Source organism: Carlito syrichta, unplaced genomic scaffold (assembly GCF_000164805.1).
Source record: "Carlito syrichta isolate Samal-C Ts95f unplaced genomic scaffold, Tarsius_syrichta-2.0.1 Scaffold308801, whole genome shotgun sequence".
NCBI lineage: Eukaryota > Metazoa > Chordata > Mammalia > Primates > Tarsiidae > Carlito > Carlito syrichta.
In genome coordinates, this window is record NW_007252897.1 from 52470 (window position 1) to 70731 (window position 18262).

Here is an 18262-nt window from a genome sequence, read left to right on the forward strand (position 1 = left end):
TGGTCAGACATGGCACCCAGCAGGAGGGGAGAATAGGGGGCTGTCCTCCTACGGCTGAGATACTGTGGCTGCTCCCACCTCCTACGGTCACGGCCTTCTGCAAGCTGAGAATATGATTAGGCTCTGGGTCCATGTGGAGGGACTCACCTTTGAACGGGCTATCAAAAGGAACCAGGGGGTTTTTGACACCAGATGTTTCAGGGGCGGGGTGTTATCAGTAAGAGAAAATGCTCTGCGACCCACTGGTCCTATGATGCCAGAAAGCCAACAAGCAGCTCCGGGGCTGCTTTCCTGGGTATCTAACAAGCAGGGTGGCCTCAGGTCAAACTCTGGTCAGAAGGTGCCTGGAAATAAGTAGATTTCCAGGCCTTACCCTAGCCTGCAAGAGTCAGAACTTTCAGAGTTGGGGCCTGGGAATGTGCACCTTAAGACACTCTCCATCGGTTCAGATCTGCAGTCAGGGTTGGGAACAGCTGCATGAGACCGTTTCTGTAAGGCCTTCTTAGTGGGAAGCAGTTGAAATTGGTCTTCTTGGCCGGGCTCGGTGGCTCAGCCTGTCATCCCAGCACTTTGGGAGGGAGAGGCGAGTGGATTGCTTGAGCCTGCGGGTTCGAGACCCACCTGGGCAACTTGGCGAGACCTCATTTCTACAATAAATCAAAAAATTAGCCAGGTGTGGTAGCGCGCGCCTGTAGTTCCAGCTCCTTGGAAGGCTGAGGCGGAAGGATCGCCGGAGCCCAGCAGGTCAAGGCTGCGGTGACTGGGAGCGTGCCAGTCTGGGCGACGGCACCAACTCAAAAAATAAAAATAAAAAAAATAAACTGGTCTTCTCTGAAGGCCATGGGCAGGGCAGGGCCGGCAGGGGAGGACCCCATAAGCAACAAAGGGGTTTGAGGTAGACCCCGGCCTCCTGAACCAGGAGCGTGAACTCTGACCTCTCCCCTCAAGGACACGAGTTAATTCTGGCCCAGGGCGGCCCAGATGCCGGTCGGCGTGGCCGCATCCATGGAGGAGATGGGGAGCTCGGGCCGGGGTCCCGCCTGGCCTGGCCTGGCCTCGGTCCCCACCACACCCGGGCCTGTTTCTGAAGGCGGGGGCCCCGAGGGGTCCAAAGCGTCTCTTTCCCGCTCGTCTCACCAGACCGTGGAGAGACTGCAAGAGCATCTGACGCCGCTCACAGCCACCCTCGTTCCTCCCCCTTGCTTGGACTCTTGGAGACCAGGAACACGTCCCCCTGGGGGTCACACGAGGACCCCGCCTGACCAGCAGTAATCGCCTCTGACCCACTGTCCGCCCCTCACCTGCGGTGTGCACAGACCAAAGACGCTGCAACAGGCGCCCGCGGCAGCTCGTTTCCTCCTCTGGAGCCATGGGAGCATCAGCAAGTTGTGCAAAGGCTGCCCTGGGGTTTACCTTGAGGTGCCTGGCAAGGGTGGCTCTGCAGAGGGGCGGGCTGGGGTCTGCAGGAAAGCCACCCCGCTGGGCCGGGCAGCGTGGGTGTTCCCAGGCCGAGCTCCATGCCCCTGCCACCCATGTGCAGTCCCTGGAGCTGTGTGGTCAGCTCTGCCCTCCCTTCCCGGGGCCACTGTGGCAGCTCTGGCAGGTCCCCTTGACACAGTTCCGGCCCTTCTCCGGTCCATCTCCTAACTGCTCCTCCAGTGATCTGACAATAGATCTGACCGCTCTCTCCTGCTCCTGGTCCCAAGAGGAGCAAGTCCCAATTCCTCAAGTGGGGGAAAGAAGGTGCCTCCCCTCTCCTCCCCTAGGAGCACTTCTGCAGCCCTGTTCCCCATCTTCCCATGCCACGGCCCTGACAGCCTCCTCTCTGGAGGACATTCTGTGGCCTGCCTCAGCCTACCGTGGACCCCTTCTCAAGTAGGCAAGTGAGGGCCACAACAGTCGTAACTGTCGCTGGCTTATGTTGGATGTTTCTAAATTGTTCTGGACACTTGAGTTATTACCTTCTCAAAGTAACTAAGTAGACTGGATTATTGGGACAGCTCAGTAGATCTGACCCTCCTACAGATGGGAAAACTGAGATTTGTTAGTTCATGTTAGTCATGGCTAGGAGTCCAGGTGCCGAAAGCCCAGCGGGAGGAGACCTCGCAGTCACAAGCTCTTACGCAGAGGACAGGGCAGAGTGAGGGCATGCAGGGAGCCCCTCCTTGAAGCCTGCTGTCCCTGGAGCTGCCAGGGTCCTGAGAGGGACTGGGGAGGGGTCCAGGTGCCGGAGTGGTGGCGAGCAGGAGCACTGAGAATGCAGCAGCAGACGCACCCGCGCCCTGACTCAGAGCAGGAGCAGAGGCTCAGACTTTACCGACAAGAGATGACGCCACAGCTCATTGGCTGCGCAGCATTTGTGTAATGAGACACATTTGGTGCCAGTGAGGAGGGGCGGCCCGACATGGTGTGATGGATCCAGGGCTCCACCAAGCTCCCACCACATTCATCATGGAAGACAGAGTCGCAGGGCCATTTTTCTCATAGGCTTTGTCCTGTTCCCACCTTGGGCACTGGGAATGGCAGAAGAGAGGGGGTGGGCTTTCCAGAGTCCCAGGCCAGCCCTGGGAAACTCGTTGTGTCCTCCTTTGGCCTGGGCAGGGATCAACTGTCCCCAGGATAATGTGGAGCTGCCAGAAGTCCACCCAGGACAGGGTGAGGGTCCTGGGAACACCCTGCTGCTGCCCGTCACTGGGGTTTACCAGACTGCCCCTCCATGCCTGGGGAGGGATTTGCACCCAGACCTGGGTTTCCTCAGCCCTTGTGGAAGCAACCACTTTGCAGGGGTAATGTGTGAAAGTCATGTACCTCTCTGAGCCTCCGTGTCTGCATCTGCAAGAGGGTGCTTAAACCCCATCTCACAAGGCAATTGAGAAGATTAATGAGGACGGCACACCAGCCTCCAGGGCTGTGCCTAGCCGGCTGTAGACCCATGCAAATTGTTGCCATGCTTTACTGCATTCTACTGGGTGAGGCCAGACTCCCCACTGGGGCTTGGCGATTCCAAATAATCTGAAAAGTGGCCCCCAAGGGTGTCCACGTCCTAATTCCTGGATCTTGTAAATGGTACCTTCTATAGTAAAAGGGACTTGGCAGATGTGAAGACCTTAAAGATCCTGGCATGGGAGATGAGTCTCAATTATCCAGGTGAGCCCCAAGGGGCGACTGCAGGTGTCCTTAGAAGGGCGAGGCAGAGGGAAGAAACTACCCCAGATGGGAGGAAGGTGCTGTGAGGACGAAGCAGGGCAGAAAAGGTAATGAGGGGGTGAGGCTGGTGTTGCAAGTCAAAGAGCGCAGGAGCCTTCCAGAAACTAGAAGAGCCCAAGGCATGGTTCCCTCCTGGAGCCTTCGGAAGGAGCCACCCGCCAACACCTTGCCTGTAGCCCCGTTAGACCCACCTGCAATTCCCGTCCTCCAGAACTATATGAGAGGAAATCTGTGCTGCTTTAAGTCACATGTTTGCGGTAACTTGTCGCAGCTGCTATAGGAAACAAATACACCACTCCTCAGGTGTCCAGGCTAGTGGAAGAGCCGTGTAGGCCGGGCAGGGGCAAGGCTGTCTCCACAGGCCACAGTCAGGCTGCCCACTCCTGCTGGCTGCCAGCACCCACAGCCTCCATCTCCAGGGGCTCGTGCACAGCTGCCCCTCCGTCCGGGCCCAACCCAGAGCTGAAGAAGGGTGAGGCTGGAGAAAACCCAGGCCGCTTATGGGCCCGGGCTTCCCATCTGCCCAGGGAGGGACAGCATCAAGGGCCTTCCTCTTCAGCGGCGTTGGTGGCCGGGCTCTGCCTGCAACCTGAGCTCGCAAGCCTGAGCCTGCCGCAGCATCACCTGGAGGATGTGTCAAACATGGATGTGAGCCCCACGCAGAGACGGATGCAGCAGGCCTGGCTGGGGCGTGAGCCCCAACAGCCTTCCAGGGGATGAGGATGCCGCTGGGCCAGAGGTTTGGGGCCCGCTGAGCTGGGGTAATGCCCTAACAATGGGCTGCATGTGCTGTCACGAAGGGACCGCCTAAAACCGCCAGAGGGACCTGGGGTCCATACGTACGCTTCCAAGAGAAAGACCAGCATGTGGCTGAGGGCCTGGGCTCAGGGGGCCATGAATCAACTGCTAACTCTCCCCCTCCCTAAGTGGGAGACCCTGGGGTTAGCTATCTACCCTCTCTGTGCTGCCTCAGTCTCTTCATCTGTAAAATGGGGAGGACCTGAAACAACTATATTTTGGATTAATAAATTAAATGACATGATTAAATGACATAAAGTGTTTACCGTGGGGTCTGCTCACAAGATCAGCTATGAGGAGGAATGGCAGTCATCGAGGCTGGGGAGATGGTAGCCAGGACATTAACCATGCAGAGCAATACACGCCTGCATGGACTCTGTTTGCACGGAGCTCTCAGTACCACCCACATCTCGCCGTCAGCAACGGGAGCCCATGCAGGAAGCACTTTGGGACAGGGCTGCTATGTTCAGGATCTGTGTCACTGAACCAGCCAAACATGTCCCACAAGCAGGAACTCAGTCACACCAACCTGCCCATCCCCAGGACCAAGCTCCCCGGATCCTCCCAGGATTCTCAGATGCCACCAACTGAGCAATTCTGGGTGGCCCACCTAGTGGCACACATAAGCATCTTCCCGAGGCTGCCTGGGCTGCAGTCTCAGCCACCTGTGGGTGAAGGGGCCCCAGAGGTGAGCAGAGGGCGGAAACCGCCCCATCACCCAGCAGGTGGACACAAGGCTGTCGCCCAGCGAGAACTGTCAAAAGGACACAGAAGACAACTCGAAGGGACTCCCAATGGCCAAGTATGTGACAATTTGAACACCACACTAAATGGCGATAACAATAGGGTACAACCCATAGAATAACACAAATGTACGTGCATCTATGTGAATACCAATAAATAATAAAATAAATAAATAAATGCACAACACGGGACAGCTCTTCCTTACAGAAGAATCCCAATCAGTAAACGTAGAAGGCATGATGGAAACAGAAAATGGCCATTTGGCAAACACTAGTAATGACCGTTTCTGTCCAGAACCACCAATGGATGTTTAAGTTAGTGGGTAGAAATAAAACAAGAAACAGGATATTTACATATTCCCAAAGTATTATCCTGTAATGCACTTGTTCACTAGAGAAGGAACAACTCTAAAGTGAAGAAAACCCAGCAGACAACCCATAAGCAGGTGATCAACCTTTCTAGCGGTACGAAGCATGGACATCATGTGCCTTCTGACAGGACACCTGGAGGAGACACGTGCCACTCTTGTTACATCACTCTCCAAAACACAGGATCTGACTGTCACTGTGACGCAACGGCAGGCAAGCCCAGAGCGAGAGACATTTTAGACAGTAACTGCCCAGAACTCTTCGGAACTGTCAAGCTCACAAAGGACAGAGAGAGTCTGAGGAGCTGCCCTGGATTAAAGATGACGACGGAGACACAATACCAAATGCAGGGCAGAAACCAGGACCGGATCCCAAACCGAGTGGAAGAAGACACTCGCGAGCCACTGACTGAATTCCAGTAAGATCAGCGGACTCATATCTTTATCAGTCTTGGGTTATGTACGATGTTCACATTTGAGGAGCTGGGGGAAGGGTGAACAGAAAATGATTTTTGCAACTACTTTTGTACAACTGAAATTATTTCCAAGTAGAATGTTAACAAGCAGAAAAATTTTATATATATAGCAAGCAAGATGTATTGAGAGGACAGAAAAGCTCCCACAGTGGGAAGGCACCCAAGGGGGTTGCCCAGAAAATATTCTGAAGGGGAAAATAAAAGTACCAGGTCTGCCCTGTCCTGGAGAGGCAAGGATGCCCTGGCCCAGGTCACTGCTCGGCACGATGCTCTGAACACAGCGAGAGCTCACCGAGGGTTCGCTGACTTCCTCAGAATGGGAGAGGGGAGAGCCAGGAGGGTCTGTGTTCACCAGGTGGCATGTGGGGAGAAGGTCCCCACTCAGCAAGCACTAACTGTGCACCCATCACGTGCCAGCTGTTATAGACACGGACATGAGAGGGAGGGCAGAGCCTGCTGGGAGGCAGGTGTGAAAACAGAATTCTGGCGTGCATCCGGATCGGGGCCCCCGCGCAGTGTGAGGGTCACAGTGCCCCCAGGAGGAGGGGGCTCCCCTGCTGAGGCTTAGGGGGGCTGGCTAGGGGGCACGATGGACAGGCAGGAGAGGCCAGGCACAGAAGCATGGGCAGGGCTGTGTGTGCAGCTCGGCCTGGATAGGTAGCGGGGCCAGAGGGTGTTGCGAAGGCACTGGCTCAAGAGGGGCCTTGGGGCCAGCTGACTCTCTGCAGAGGCTCCCCTGGAGAAAGGTGTGGGAACAGCAGAGAGTGTGGAGGGAGGAGGGGGCGGCTCGCTTCTGGAAGGAAAATGGATGTGGTGACAAGGAGCTGAGCTTCTGAGGCCTAAAGGCCAGGAACACTGACACCAGCTGCGGCTGAGAGCCCGTCTGGGAACGAAGAGGGACAGGGTTGGGCAGATGGAGACTGCACTGCTGAACACATCCCTTCTGCCCGGGACCTCAAAAAAGAACATAGGAAGGGACCCCAAAGCGTCACTTTTAACTTGTTTTTAGTAGTGACGTGACTACCAGCTTGGGCAAAACAGTGAGATCTTGTCTCTCCAATAAATCAAAACATTAGCCGGCTGTGGTGGCGAAGCCCTGGAGTCCCAGCTACTCAGGAGGCTGAGGCATAAGGATCGCCTGAGTCTAGGAGGTAGAGTCTGCGGTCTCTGTGATCATGCCACTGCACTCCAGCCTGGGCGACAGAGTAAGACTCTGACTCTAATAATAATAATAATAATAATAATAATAATAATAATAATAATAAATAGCACGACTATATAATTTATTGTTCAAATGGGGGCACTTGAAGAAGCAAAAGGGGTGCTCAAACTATTATGCTGGGACAACATCACCCTAAGGTCACCTTACTTATATGAGCTCTTAGGCCTGGAGGGGATTCCCACTTCATGGATGTGTAAAGAGCCTCAAACCACGTAAGGACCCACCAAGGAAGCCCAGAGCCTTAGAAGTGATGTGGAGGCCGGGCTCAGTGGCTCAGCCTGTAATCCCAGCGCTCTGAGAGGCCGAGGCGAGTGGATTGTCTGAGCCCGCAGGTTCGAGACCAGCCTGGGCAATGTGGTGAGACCTCGTTTCTACAATAAATCAAAAATCAGCCAGGCATGGTAGCACGTGCCTGTAGTTCCTGCTTCTTGGAAGGCTGAGGCGGAAGGAGCCCAGCAACTCGACGCTAGGGTAGCTGTGAGTGTACCCCTGCACCCCAGCCTGGGCAACAGAGGGAGACTCCAATTCAAAAAAAAAGGAAGTGATACGGGAAGCAGAGCGGGGCTGGTGTTCACATGCCGCCCATCCACCCTCACACAGGGTCCCAGGTCTGTGCACTTATGGATGACAAAGGCGAACATTTAGTCAGGACGGATCAGGAGCTCCCAACAGACAGACAGAGGCAGTAGAGGAGGCCGAGGCTGCCGGCCTCGGCTCCCGGTGGCAGGTGACAGCATGCCGGGAGCAGCAGGCAGAGGGCAGGACTTACCCGTGCACGCCGTGGACAGAGTGAGTCTCGTAATGGTACCTCCCCTCCTGGTGGCGCATGTCAATCGGCAAGGGCGCGTGGAAGGGCGGCAAGAGGTGCTGCGGCACTGTGGAGCGGGGAGAGAAACAGGACTTCAAAAACTTGGCCCTCCCCAGAAAAGCCGCCTTCTAAGGGCCTGAAAGCTCAATGAATTTCATAGCAAGAGCAGCCAGGACAAGGGCTCGGCGGTGCCCATGCTACCACACGCCCACGAAGGAGGGTGAATAAGCAATCAAAGTCCACCCGCCGATCCTACATCTTCCATATAAAAGATCCCCAACTGCGCTCTTGACAAAGACAAGCAGCTAAGCGCTCTTTGAACTCGGGGAGATTACAGTCAGGGCCACGAAACTGGGCTCGGCCCCTCAAATCAGGGCTGACAGAGCAACAGGCTCTGACTCTGCTGGCTCTCGCCCCTCCTGGCCTCGCCTGCGTGTGGCTCTGGTGGCATCTGTCCCAGGGTCCGCATGCAGCAGGCACACAGGCCGGGAACAGTTACCTGCAGCCATCTGCGCAGGCAGGGCCCTCCAGGAGGCCAAATCCCACCCAGCTGCCTGTCCCATCTTGCTGGCTGTAGAAAGCAGACATCTCTGTGGACCTGTTCATGCTCCAGCTCTTAATATTAATGATCGAACCCACGAGCACGGGCGGGTGCCCCCAGGATGGAAAGCGTCCATTTCCAGAGTTGAGTCAGCCTCCTGTCTGAACTTGGCCTGCCCTCAACAAATCATCATGATAATTGTAGGATACTCTTTGTTTATTAAAAAAAAAAAATCCTGGGTACCCTCGAGGCAAACATAATTATAGGCTTTAGGAAAACAGGGCTCTTTAAAAAGGAGTTATACTGGAAAAAGGGTAACCAAGTAGAGATTTCTCAGTCGGCTCTCCCTCAGTCTGAAGGCCACAGGCCAGCGGGAGGCAGGGTTGAGTCTGGATTTCTGAATAATTTAGAGAAAAGCGGATGGGTTTGTTTTACATATAGACAGGTCAGCCAACTGCTAGGCCTACTGCAATCAACGCATAAAAATGATGCGGCCAATTGTCTGCAGACAGACTCTGCCATGGTATTGCAAACACTACAAATTCGTTTTTATTGTGGAAAACATACATAACACTTACCATTTTAACCATTTTTACATGCACAGCTGAGTGGCACTAAGTACATTCACGCTGCTGTGCAACCATCACCACCATCCATCTCCAGAACTGAAATTCTGCACCCATTAAACACTAATTCTTCATTCTTCCTCCTCTCAGCCCCTGGCAAACACCAACCTACCTTCCGTCTATATAAATTTCCTATTTTAGGTGTTTCATATAAATAGGATCACACAATATTTGTCCTTTTTGTGACTGGCTTATTTCACTTAGAGTAATAGCCTCAAGATTCAGCCATGTTGTAGCAGGTGTCGAAATTTCCTTCCCGTTTAAGGCTGAATGATATTCTGTTGTATGAATAGACCACATTTTGTTTGTCCATCCGTCAATGGACACGTGGATTGAACACGATGAATTCTTTTTTTCTTATTCAGCTGTTTGCTTTTTTTAAAGATGTGGGGTGCAACTCAGGATTAAATATATAAATGGTAATTGTACAGGTAAGTTTTGGGCCTCACTTTGGTCCTCACGTCACCTTTGAGATCAACTGAACATGATGAATTCTTTTTTTTTGAGTTGGAGTCTCACTGTGTTGCCCAAGCTGGAGTGCAGTGGCACACTCATGGCCACCCACCCCAGCGTCAACCTGCTAGGCTCCAGCGATCCTTCCACCTCAGCCTTCCAAGTAGCCAGAACTACAGGCATGCACTACTATGCCCGGCTAATTGCTTTATTTATTGTAGGGATGAGGTCTTGCCAAGTTGCCTGGGCTAGTCTCAAACCTGCGGGCTCAGGCAATTCACTCGCCTTGGCCTCCCAAAGTGCTGGGATTACAGGCTGAGCCACTGAGCCTGGCTAACGTGGTAAATTCTTAATGGGAAGAGAACTTTTTACTGAAGACTTATCTTTAATTTTTACATATTCAACTTTATCTCCATACTTCCACAATACTGGCACCTTCCATGGGGACCGAGAATAAAGAAACCAGAGCCTCTCATCCTAATCCAAGCAATTTGCCCAACCCAACCTCAAAGAGGAACTGGCCAAGGGCGCACAGTCCAACCCTCTGGTCTAGCTAGCTCTCCCTCCCAGAGCCGCCGACTGCTGGGAAGACTACCTCCTCCCTGAGGCCCCAACCCTGCACAGGAGAGCCTGGCATGGGGCTGTGACTCTGGTTATGACAGTACCACCAGGCTCTCTGTAGGCCAATAGCCTCTGGGAATCAGCTCGTGCATCTGCTTTACAATTTGGAGCAAGTTTCTTTGCTTTGCAGAGTTTCTGTGCATTTGAAAATGGATAACAGTAACGACCTACATGGTCACTCTGCAGATATGAGAAGTACACACGGAGGAGGTACTCAGCCCAGAGCCTGTGCAGATAAGAAGTGCTCAATGGGTGTTCTGCTGACAAAGACAAGTATCACTAATACGGGGTGTCCCCAAAGCCCATAATCAAACTATGAATTTCCTAGCGGTGGGACATAAGACAAAATGCTCACACACAAGGCAAACCCTGAGGAGACCAGAGACCAGCTGGGCCTTCCCAAGGCCCCAGGGAGTCCTCAAGGGAGCAGTGTTTACGTTCCTAAATGTATAAGAAATGGTCTGGGTTTTTTTTTTCCACCAAAAAGCCAGGAAGACCAGATGACAGTATTACTAACAAAATTAAAATGGTTCGTTTTTGTGTATTTCTGAATGTTTCCCTGTATATCCAGAAGCCCAATGAAGCAACTAGGGTAGGTGTTACTGTGTCCATTTCACAGATGAGGAAATGGAGGCCAAGAATGATTCAGGGACTTGTCCAAAGTCATGGGACTAAAAATGTCAGGCCAGGAGGAGAATCCAAGGCTCTGGACGGCTGACCGTGGGCTCTTCACCCAGCCCAAATGAGCACCCACAGGTAGCTCCTGGGTGCAAGGGGGATCCCAGGGGCACCCTGTCTGCACCTGGCTTGGGTTCTGTAGTTAACAAACACACACACAGCACCCAGGACATCACAAATACCAACTCCTGGGTCTCCCCACAGGCCACCCCTCAGTGTCCCCATCTCCCCAGTCTGGCTCCCACAGAAACTAAAGAAGGCCTCCCAATACCATCAGAGCCCAAGCACCCTACCCCTAGCCCCAGCTGGGAGCCGGCATGCTCTGCTTGGGACCCAGAATTCATGCAACTTCGCCTGTGTCTATGGAGTCTATAAACAGCAGAAACCTCAGGGGTCTTCCAGGCAAACAGGAAAGGGAGGTAGTTCTATGCCCGCCCTGCTGCCCCAGAGACCAAGACATGTGTGTGTCTGTATACGTGTATGTACACGTGTCTGTGTACAGTGTGTGTGGTGTATATGTGCATATGCGTATTGTGTGTGTATGCATGTGTGTCTCTACATTGTGTGTGTGTGTGTGTGTGTGTGTGTGTGTGTGTGTTGGGGGAGGGACCTGGGACTTCCAGGAAGAGGCACAGGGGACAGGGGACAGGTACCCACAGAGTCCTGACGCAGCTGGGCCTGTTCTCCCTCTCTGGAGGCCGCTGGGGTGAAGGCTGTGAAGGTTGCAGAAAGTACTTTCTTTCTGGAGGTGGGCTGTAGGTAGCAACTCTCACAGGCCCGGCTGCTCTCCCAGCAGCTACCCTGCTGTTGTATCCCTCCCTTCCTCTATCCCCTCCACCCGACTCCTCAGCAGGAGCCTGGGGACACGTCTAGTGGGTCCTCACACCCTCGCTTGCCGTGTCAGGTCAGCCAGCGCAGAAGGGCCAAGCACCCCTGGGCTCAGAGCTGCGGGCACTTGTCTTTAGCCATGTCTGCTGTCTCGCGGGCTTGGCTCACCACACCTCATTTCGTTTCACCCTCAAACTTGTTCTTCTCCCCATTTTTCAGGAATGAACACTGAGGCTCAGGGTGGTGAGACTCAACTTGTAGGTGAGCCACGACGGGGCTCTAAGCCTCACGCGGCTCCTCAGACCACACCGTGTCCAGCACACGACACGCCCTCGGCAGCAGCACAGTGATACCTCAATGCCTAGCTCAGTGTCAGACCCAAGGTCAGCCAGGAGGGGAAGGAACAAGGAGTCACACCCAGACACCTCTGCCCACCAACACACTCAAATCAGCAGGGGTCACGGGCTAGGAGTCAGTCTAGGATTGCTCACTCCATGCCTGGATCCACCCACCTTGCATCAGGCACTCACCACACGGCAGGCGCTGTTCTAGGCACTGGGAACAGTGTCGTGACAAAGAGCCTGCGTGCGGCCCAGAAAGAGGAGGCAGGTGGTGCACGAGCCAGCAAATACATTCCCAACATGCCATCAGAGGGGACAGAGAGGCGAGGTGGACACAGTGCAGGGCGAGTCGGGCTTCTCTGGGGGCGGGCGGCTCCAGGCAGAGGGAATGGCAGGTGCAAAGGCCCAGCAGCAGGGAAAAGACTCAGCAGATTCAGCACAAAGGTTAGTTTGGTTAGACCAGAGGGAGCTGGTCTCCCACGCTTCTTCCAGTCAGGAGAGACAGTCCTATAAGACTGGGTGGGCTGTGGGCAGAATGGTGGGATTTTTTTCCTGAACAGTTCGGGAAGCCCCTGGGAGGTCCAGAGCAGGGAGTTGCCTGAACGGATGAAGCTTCTCAAAATGCCACACAAGGGCGGTCCGGGGGCGTGGGGTAGCAGTGCACAACTGCTGAGAGTCCCAGACTGGTCCCTGCCACTAGGTGGCCCTGGGACTTGGGGAAATTTTATATGCCGCCTTTGGGTTGCACGTTTCTCGTCTGTGCACAGGCCCCTTCCCTAGCCCCAATTCTGTCTGGGAATGGTGACCCGCCTCCTAGGAAAAGGACTCCGCCTGTTCCAGCCAGTGACACACTGAGGCTGCATGGGAGCTCTCTGAGCAGAGCACCGTCAGGGGCTCTGGGTGCAAGTGCCAGCTCATCCTTATGGCCGTGTATATATAACACACTGGCCTGGGTTCCTTCCAAATCCACTCAGCCCATCTGCTCCAGCCTCACTCAGTGTGTGCACATGTGCAAACACACACACACACACACACACACACACACACACACACACACACACACACACAGTCTCTGGGGACCCACTCAAGATGAACTGAGGAGCAACAGTGGACTCTGACTCATGAGGTCTCAGGACACTTTCAGACCAGCAAGGATTGTCCCCACCTGCACCGGTAGAAAACTTCCAGACGTGAATACTTTGCTCAGAGCCCATGGCCAACCTGAGAGGAGGAAATTCCACTTTCAAACTCATGCAAGAAACGACTCCCTCCAGAGGCCTCAGAAATGCTCGAGGAACAGGAAGACATACAGAAGAACAAGAGCGGCCCTCAAGTAACATATTGAATGAGACCCTTCCACACACTGTTTTCATTGTGGGCTCTTTTTTTTTTCAAGTAATAAAAAAAAATCCAAAGTAAATCAAGTCCTTCCAGCAGAGGGGGAGATGCACGCACACACATACACGCACACGCCCCATATGCCGTTTCAAATGACTCTTTTTAAATTCCTGAGGACCAAACTCTAAGATGAGAATTTTCGATGGACTATCCCTCCCTAACTGGAAGAAAAAAGCGTACATTTGTTTTTGATCCTGCACAGAAAACCGACAGCCTGAGAAGCTGAGGGTGGTGGAGTGATGGCTTCTTTCATTAAAGCCCTGGAATTCTGCGCTGCAAATGCTCCTGGCTGGTGGTCCCGGGGCAAGCTGTGTCCTAGGTATAATGATCTCGCTGTGTAAGTGAGCAGGGCTTTGAAAAGGGGCAGGGAGACCCTTCCCTGGAAGCCCGGCTCAAGTTAATGCCCCATTAGTAACGATCTGGCGAATTCCTGGGGAGAGAATGGGGTGGGGGTCAGCAGAGTTCAGACAAACAGTCGGAAAAACTGGGTCACCGAAACATGACCAGGCAGTCGTGTCAGCAGCCCAGGAATTCTCCTCGGATGAAGTCATGTGTTGCCGCTATGCAGAGGGGCTGTCCCACGGCTGGCCAAGAGGCCAGTGAGGTGACAGCAACCACCTCCCCGGAGATACTGGATGTGTTGAAGACGCCCAGCTTGGGGCTGTCCAGCCCCTAATGATGAGCACAGTCTCCAGTTACTATGGTCTTTTCTGTCAAGACGGTAAGAAAAACTTAGAGCCCGTGGTTGGCGTGCACAGGGCAGGACTGGACCAGAGAAGAAATGGTTTCTTTGAGAGAAGCTGTGTTGCCCGACACCCGCTGAGGGAAGGCGAGGCCCCACTTTGCTAACACAGGTCTGGGTGATGAGGAAGCACAGACACATCTTGGTGCAGCTAGGTGGGCCCGGGAAGGGAGGCCTGAAGCCCGGGCTGGGTGTGCCCGGGCTGCCCACTCTTCTCGGGCAACTGGTCCATGCTCCAGGGTCGCCACGCAGGAGGCCGATGTGTTGGCCGCATCCCTGACCAGGAACCAAGGAAGCGCATGCGGGGGCACTTGGTCCTGACCTCTTAAGTCCCTCAGCCTCTGGGTTGCAGCCTCAGGATGGGGAAACCCAGGCGTGCTCAGTGCTGTTGAGGCTTCTGAGTGCACTGGCTCACGTGCTGTGTGGTGTGAATCCCAGGGGCAGTGGTAGTGGCTGGCAGGCCACATGTCAGGACCACGGGTCCACCTGCCACACCCAGGTGACCTCTGTGCTGCCCCCGCATGCCTTTACAACCTCCAGGCCAGAAGGCCTCAACCCAAAGACACTGGCCACCACTCACCCAGCCGGCGCTCCTGCATGCCAGCTCTGTGCTGGGCACGGTGAGGCTCTGGGCGGCCCCCCATCCGCTGAAGTGGAGGCACTCCAACTCAGCATGGCTCTGGGACGACGCAGAAGGGTTTTTTGGCCTCCAATTTCTCCCCCACTATGGGGTACTCTGCTTCAGATTCCCCAGTTAGTGACTAATTCTATTATGTTCCTTTGCCTTAGACTTCCTTGCATCTTGAGTAGTATCCTGTGTGATTGTTCTGTTGTTTTTCTTTAAACAGACCTCGGGAAAGTCATGGGAACAAATTCACACTACAAGTGGCCGTGCTCCTAACGGAAGGACCTAGGCAAGATCTGTCTGACAAAAGAAGGTGCTGCTGCAGAGGAAAGAAAAACAGTCGCAGGGTACGCTGGGAGTCAAGCGTCATAAATTTCCTAGTCAGCCTGAAATCCCGCTTGCTCGCAGCTTGCCCTTCAGACAAGGGTCCTACAGGAGATCACTTGTCCCCGCTGTCCAAACAGCGAGGGGTAGGAGCAGGAAGCATGTGAGCCACGCATCCAGACAGATCTGAGTACAAACTGCACTTGCCAGCAAGTGGCAAGTGCTCCAAGCTCAGTTATGTCATCTGTAAAATAGGAATAAGACCAGCTTGACTTTCGTGAAGAGTGTTTACGGTATATCTGCAGAGTAGGAGCTCAAAAAGTGGCAATGCCCTTCCACATCTCTATCAACCTTAGAGCAGATATGACAAGGGTCCCAGTGTCATGGTCACGAAGGGACCTTTTCCTCCGTCCCCAGTGTAAGGGACACTGAGATGCATCAGACAGAAATTCAAATGAGGCATCCCCCATTAGATGTGCACTTGGTATAAACTCACTGCTTGATGGAGTGAGGACAGCAGAAATGACGCGAGGCATGGCTTTGGAGCTTTGCAGAAAAGGTCTTTTACAAATTAATCCTTGCTGACCGCCCACCTCTATTCCCAGATGGCCGATCCCCACGAGGTTCAGGCCAGTGACTCCAAACTCCAATGCTTCCTACCTTTCTGTCCCTGGTGTCGGTGTCCAACACACATCAGCCATCTCAGAGGCCTGGCCCAGGCCTGAATCGGTCAAGTAAGAACAAGTGCACTTCTGAGTAGGACCCACCGGCTACACAGCCATCACCAACTCTGTGTCCCCAAAAGAGAGACACAGAGAGAGAAATTGCCGCTCTCCACTCCACCCTTCATGCCTAATTTGGTCAGTTAGGTTGTTCAAGCATGGGATTGTGAAGACACCTTGCAAATGAAAAAGGTTGATCCGGTGGGTAAGGGCGGCGATCAGCACGTCATTCCGGCGATGAACTCCAGTTGATATGGAACGTTCGCTTGTTGTTCACATGGCTAAGGCCTGTTCTAGCCACTCATGCTGGGCTTGCCACGAATCCCACGGTGCAGGACTTTGCCCTCTCCTATCCCTGGGGAGACCAAAGGCCTCTTCCTTAGGGAAGTTGGAGCTGCAGGCTTCCCAGAAGATACCAGAAATGACGGCAACGGCTCCGAAGAAAAACATCAGACGCTCCTTCCTTCGGCCGCCCAGATCCAGTCCGGGGACACGATGTAACCCAGATGTGTGGCCTCTGCTAGGGTGGCCTTGAGGTACACGGGCTGCAGCCCCACCAGGAATTCACAGTGGAGATGCCTGCCACCTGGGGCGGAGTTCTCAATCCCTGGCCCGCTGCAGCCCAGAGGATGGCAGTCACACCCACAGCCTGCCCCGGACAAGGCTTCCACCGCTCTGTCAGTGTAAGAAGGTCGTTCATGGAGAACAAAAGGCATGATTCCCGCCTATGGGGGGGCAGCGGGGGCACCTTTGTGTAGGTTGGTTGCCAAAGCCAGAGAACCTGACCCTGCGGGGTTCAGCCAGGGCCACGCAGCACAGGCTGCCAGAATGGCCTTGGAGTCAAGTAAGGGAGATTTCGATGGGGCCCAGGGCAGCCACGAAGGCTCCCTGGAAGAAGTGGTTTGGGGAGAGTCCGAAGGAAGGGGGAGGATGGCAGGTCCTCCAGGCTTGGGGCAGCGGGGACAGCTCTGTTATGCCCTGGGGCTGAGCTGTGGGAAGTGTGAGCCCTGGTGCAAACCATGTGGTCTCTCCTGTGCCCACTGGATTGGAAACATCTCTTCCTGGGGTCCTCCTGGGGAATAAATGATGTCATATACATAGCAAGAGACTCTGCAGAGCACCTACAAGCACCAGCTCAGTGCTTCTCGGGCTCTTGCTGGATCCCACCCCAGAGCTCCTGCTTCTGTGTGCCTGGGGCATCTCTAACCGGGAGACCCAAGGCTCTCATCCATTTCCATTTCCAGGACCCGCTGGAGCACCGGTGTTCCCACCTTCTCAGGAAGACCCACGCCCACAGGCATTGTACCAGTTGGAGAAACTCAACACGAGGATGAGAAGCAGGTGATGGACACACCTTGGGGACCACCATGCGGTCCTGTCCATGGGGCTTCTGCGTAGCGGCCGTGAGGGGTCTGGGAGTCAGGATCTTGATGCAGGCTTTGAAAGTACGCAGGGACCTGAGCTTCACGTGCCACAGGAAAGAAGGTGCACACCAGACTGGGAGAAGCCACGGGAGGCTCCCTCCCCTGGTTTGGGAGCCTCGCTCTGGCTTTGAGAAGTGACAGTTTTCCATGCCAACCCTTCAGGCACGTGGACTCGTGCTCTCCAATAGGGGTGGAGTCACTGACTGGCCTAAGCGTCAGAGCTAGAAGGCACAGAGAGAGTCCGTGCATCGAGGAAAGCCTCACTCCCCAGGGCCCAGCAAATGGCACCATTCTTCTCCATAACAAGCCACAGGACAGGGCACTTCCAGAGGCCTCTCCCATGTCCAGCCACCACCCCACAGGAAGCATTTAATAAGAATAATATCCTGAATGGTCACTCGACAGCATGCAATTAAAAAGTGCTTCTGTCTCACTTGGGGGAAAAAAGATGTGGGGGGGTTAAAATCAGACAGGAAATTCCAACGTCACAAGCTGACTGGGGTCCGGCCGGCTGAGGCCCAGGCAGTTTGTGCCATCAGGCCTGCTCTCCCACCTCCCGCCCTCCCCAAACAGCTGAGCAGGACCTGGGCCTCCGCAGAGCCACCCGTGCACACCCCACCCCAGGTCGAGGTGTTACTTGACAAAAGAGCTGCTGAAAGGCAGAGTGTGCTGGGCTGGGGCCAGCACAGCCACTCCAAGCCAAGCAGCGTCCAGGGGCTGGTCCCCAGGCTGGGGCGGACAGGGACACAGAGAGGCATGCACGTCCCAGGGCTGGGAGTGTGCTCTGGCCAAGGCCACTGGGAGAGGCTGGCCCAGATGCCATGTGGCCCTCACTGCACAGGAGCCTGGGCAGTCGTGGAATCTATCCTCTCGGACGGTGACCCTGAGATGACGGGGGACAGGCCACAGGAGGCAGACTGGGACCTAGCCCGGCAGGAACACCGTGTCTCGGTGGGCAGAACTGAGCCTGCTGCTGGTGTCATGGCAGCCAAGTCTGGCTCAACCGCTGACCCACTGAAGCCTCCTGTGCCTCAGTGTCCTCATCTGTGAGACAAGGGTGGTGATGGGGCCCACATCAGAGGGAGACTGAGAGGGAAACCAGCTGACGTGCATCAAAGCTTATCCAAGGATGGCCGGGTTCGGTGGCTCAGTCTGTCATCCCAGCACTCTGGGAGGCTGAGGTGAGTGAATTGCCTGAGCCTGCGGGTTCGAGAGCTGCCTGGGCAACTTGGTGAGACCTCATCTTTACAATAAATCAAAAATCAGCCGGGCGTGGTAGCGCACGCCTATAGTTCCAGCTACTTGGAAGGCTGAGGC

General features: G+C 54.5%; 1 protein-coding gene across 1 annotated transcript in view; it reads right to left on the bottom strand.

Moving 5' to 3' along the window:
* The window catches only part of LOC103268188 (zinc finger protein GLI2), a gene marked incomplete at its 3' end in the record, with an annotated part of 184745 nt that overhangs the window by 51115 nt on the left and 115368 nt on the right, over window positions 1-18262 (bottom strand). Inside the window, exon 2 of the mRNA XM_008065728.1 lies at window positions 7584-7689. Within this exon, the coding sequence (XP_008063919.1) occupies window positions 7584-7689 (106 nt within the window). The remainder of the gene's footprint in view (window positions 1-7583; window positions 7690-18262) is intronic.